General features: G+C 43.6%; 1 protein-coding gene across 1 annotated transcript; it reads left to right on the top strand.

The window, feature by feature from the left end:
• Window positions 1-121: 121 nt before the first annotated feature.
• Window positions 122-1,338, top strand: SARC_16317 (hypothetical protein; the record flags this gene model as incomplete). Its single annotated transcript, XM_014289573.1, has 2 exons — window positions 122-330; window positions 1,042-1,338. Coding segments are annotated over 2 exons (506 nt in total), but the record flags the coding sequence as incomplete, so codon positions are not given.
• Window positions 1,339-1,353: the final 15 nt, after the last annotated feature.

Below are 1,353 nucleotides of genomic sequence, written 5' to 3'. Positions count from 1 at the left end.
CATCACAAAGTTTGATTGCTATTGAATTCATTTTATTTTATGCATGTATGTATTCGACACTCATACCCGCACTTTACTGTTATTGATCCCTATATTTATGTATATATATATATATAACCAGATCCAAGAATCACATCACGAGAGCGTAGGGAAAGTTTGATAGCGCAATACCAACAGCACCGCAGAACACTCTCAGGAACCAGCGACGATGACGAAGGCTTGGACGACACCCAGGCCGCCACGTCTACTCCAGCCAATCAGAATGCGTCTATTTTTAGACCCAACGAGCCATTCATGGCGGGCAATGGCAAGAAACGCATGAGCATCAAGGTATCACTAGACTGAGTTTCTGTATCTATAGGTGGTTTATTTATAGATGTATCGCATGAGCATCAAGGTATCACTAGACTGAGTTTCCGTATTTGTATGTGTCTTCGCGTTTACGTTTATTTATAGATGTATCGCATGAGCATCAAGATATCATTAGACTGAGTTTCCGTATCTATAGGTGACTTCGCGTATACGTTCATGCATAGATGTATCGCAGATCCATCTGTAGCTGAATACGAATCTATATATAGATGTGTATGGGTAGGTATATAACTCGTACTCATCTACATCCCTATTAGCATCCAGATGTTCACGTGTAGGTAAAACTATACTCGGAAGTCAACTAGAGCAGTTTGTACACTACGGCACGTCACATTATCTCCCTCACACCGACTGCCGTTTTCGTAGTTCTTTTTATAGAACGGCCCGGAAGTTTCTAACTGATACTCCAAGACACATAAATGGACCACAACATTGATGTATCTATTTATATGTTCTACTCCACGCTACTCACACGGTCCAGCTTACCCGTATATGACAACAACAGCAGAACGCTTGCATCTATTTATAGAACGGAGTAGCCGCACTCCAGCAGTTGCTCCCAGACATGGACAACATCGCCAGAAAGTCTATACACTCTTCTTCTGCACTGCCGACGTTTACTAACCGTATTCCTATATATGACAACAATACCGTACCATCTATTTATAGAACGGAGTAGCTGCACTTCAGCAGATACTCCCAGACACGGACGATAAGACCAGCAAATCCGTGACCCTTCAAAAGGCCTCGGATCACATCGAAGTGCTTAACTCCAAGAAACAAAGCCTACTAGTAGAAAGCTCACGTTTACGGGGGGAGATTAACGCGTTACGTATGAGTATAGGGCAGTTCACTCACTTGGCCCCAACGCGTTCAGCGCTGAAGGATGTGGATGACTTGATGGAGATAGCCCTGCACAATGTGTGGGTGCAGCAGCGGTCACGTAATAGTCTGCAGTTTGCCATGGTGAGGAATATGTAC

The sequence above is a fragment of the Sphaeroforma arctica genome (genome assembly GCF_001186125.1).
Source record: "Sphaeroforma arctica JP610 unplaced genomic scaffold supercont1.7810, whole genome shotgun sequence".
NCBI lineage: Eukaryota > Ichthyosporea > Ichthyophonida > Sphaeroforma > Sphaeroforma arctica.
The sequence above is the reverse complement of the archived record's forward strand: the minus strand, read 5'-3'. Positions and strand labels throughout refer to the sequence as shown.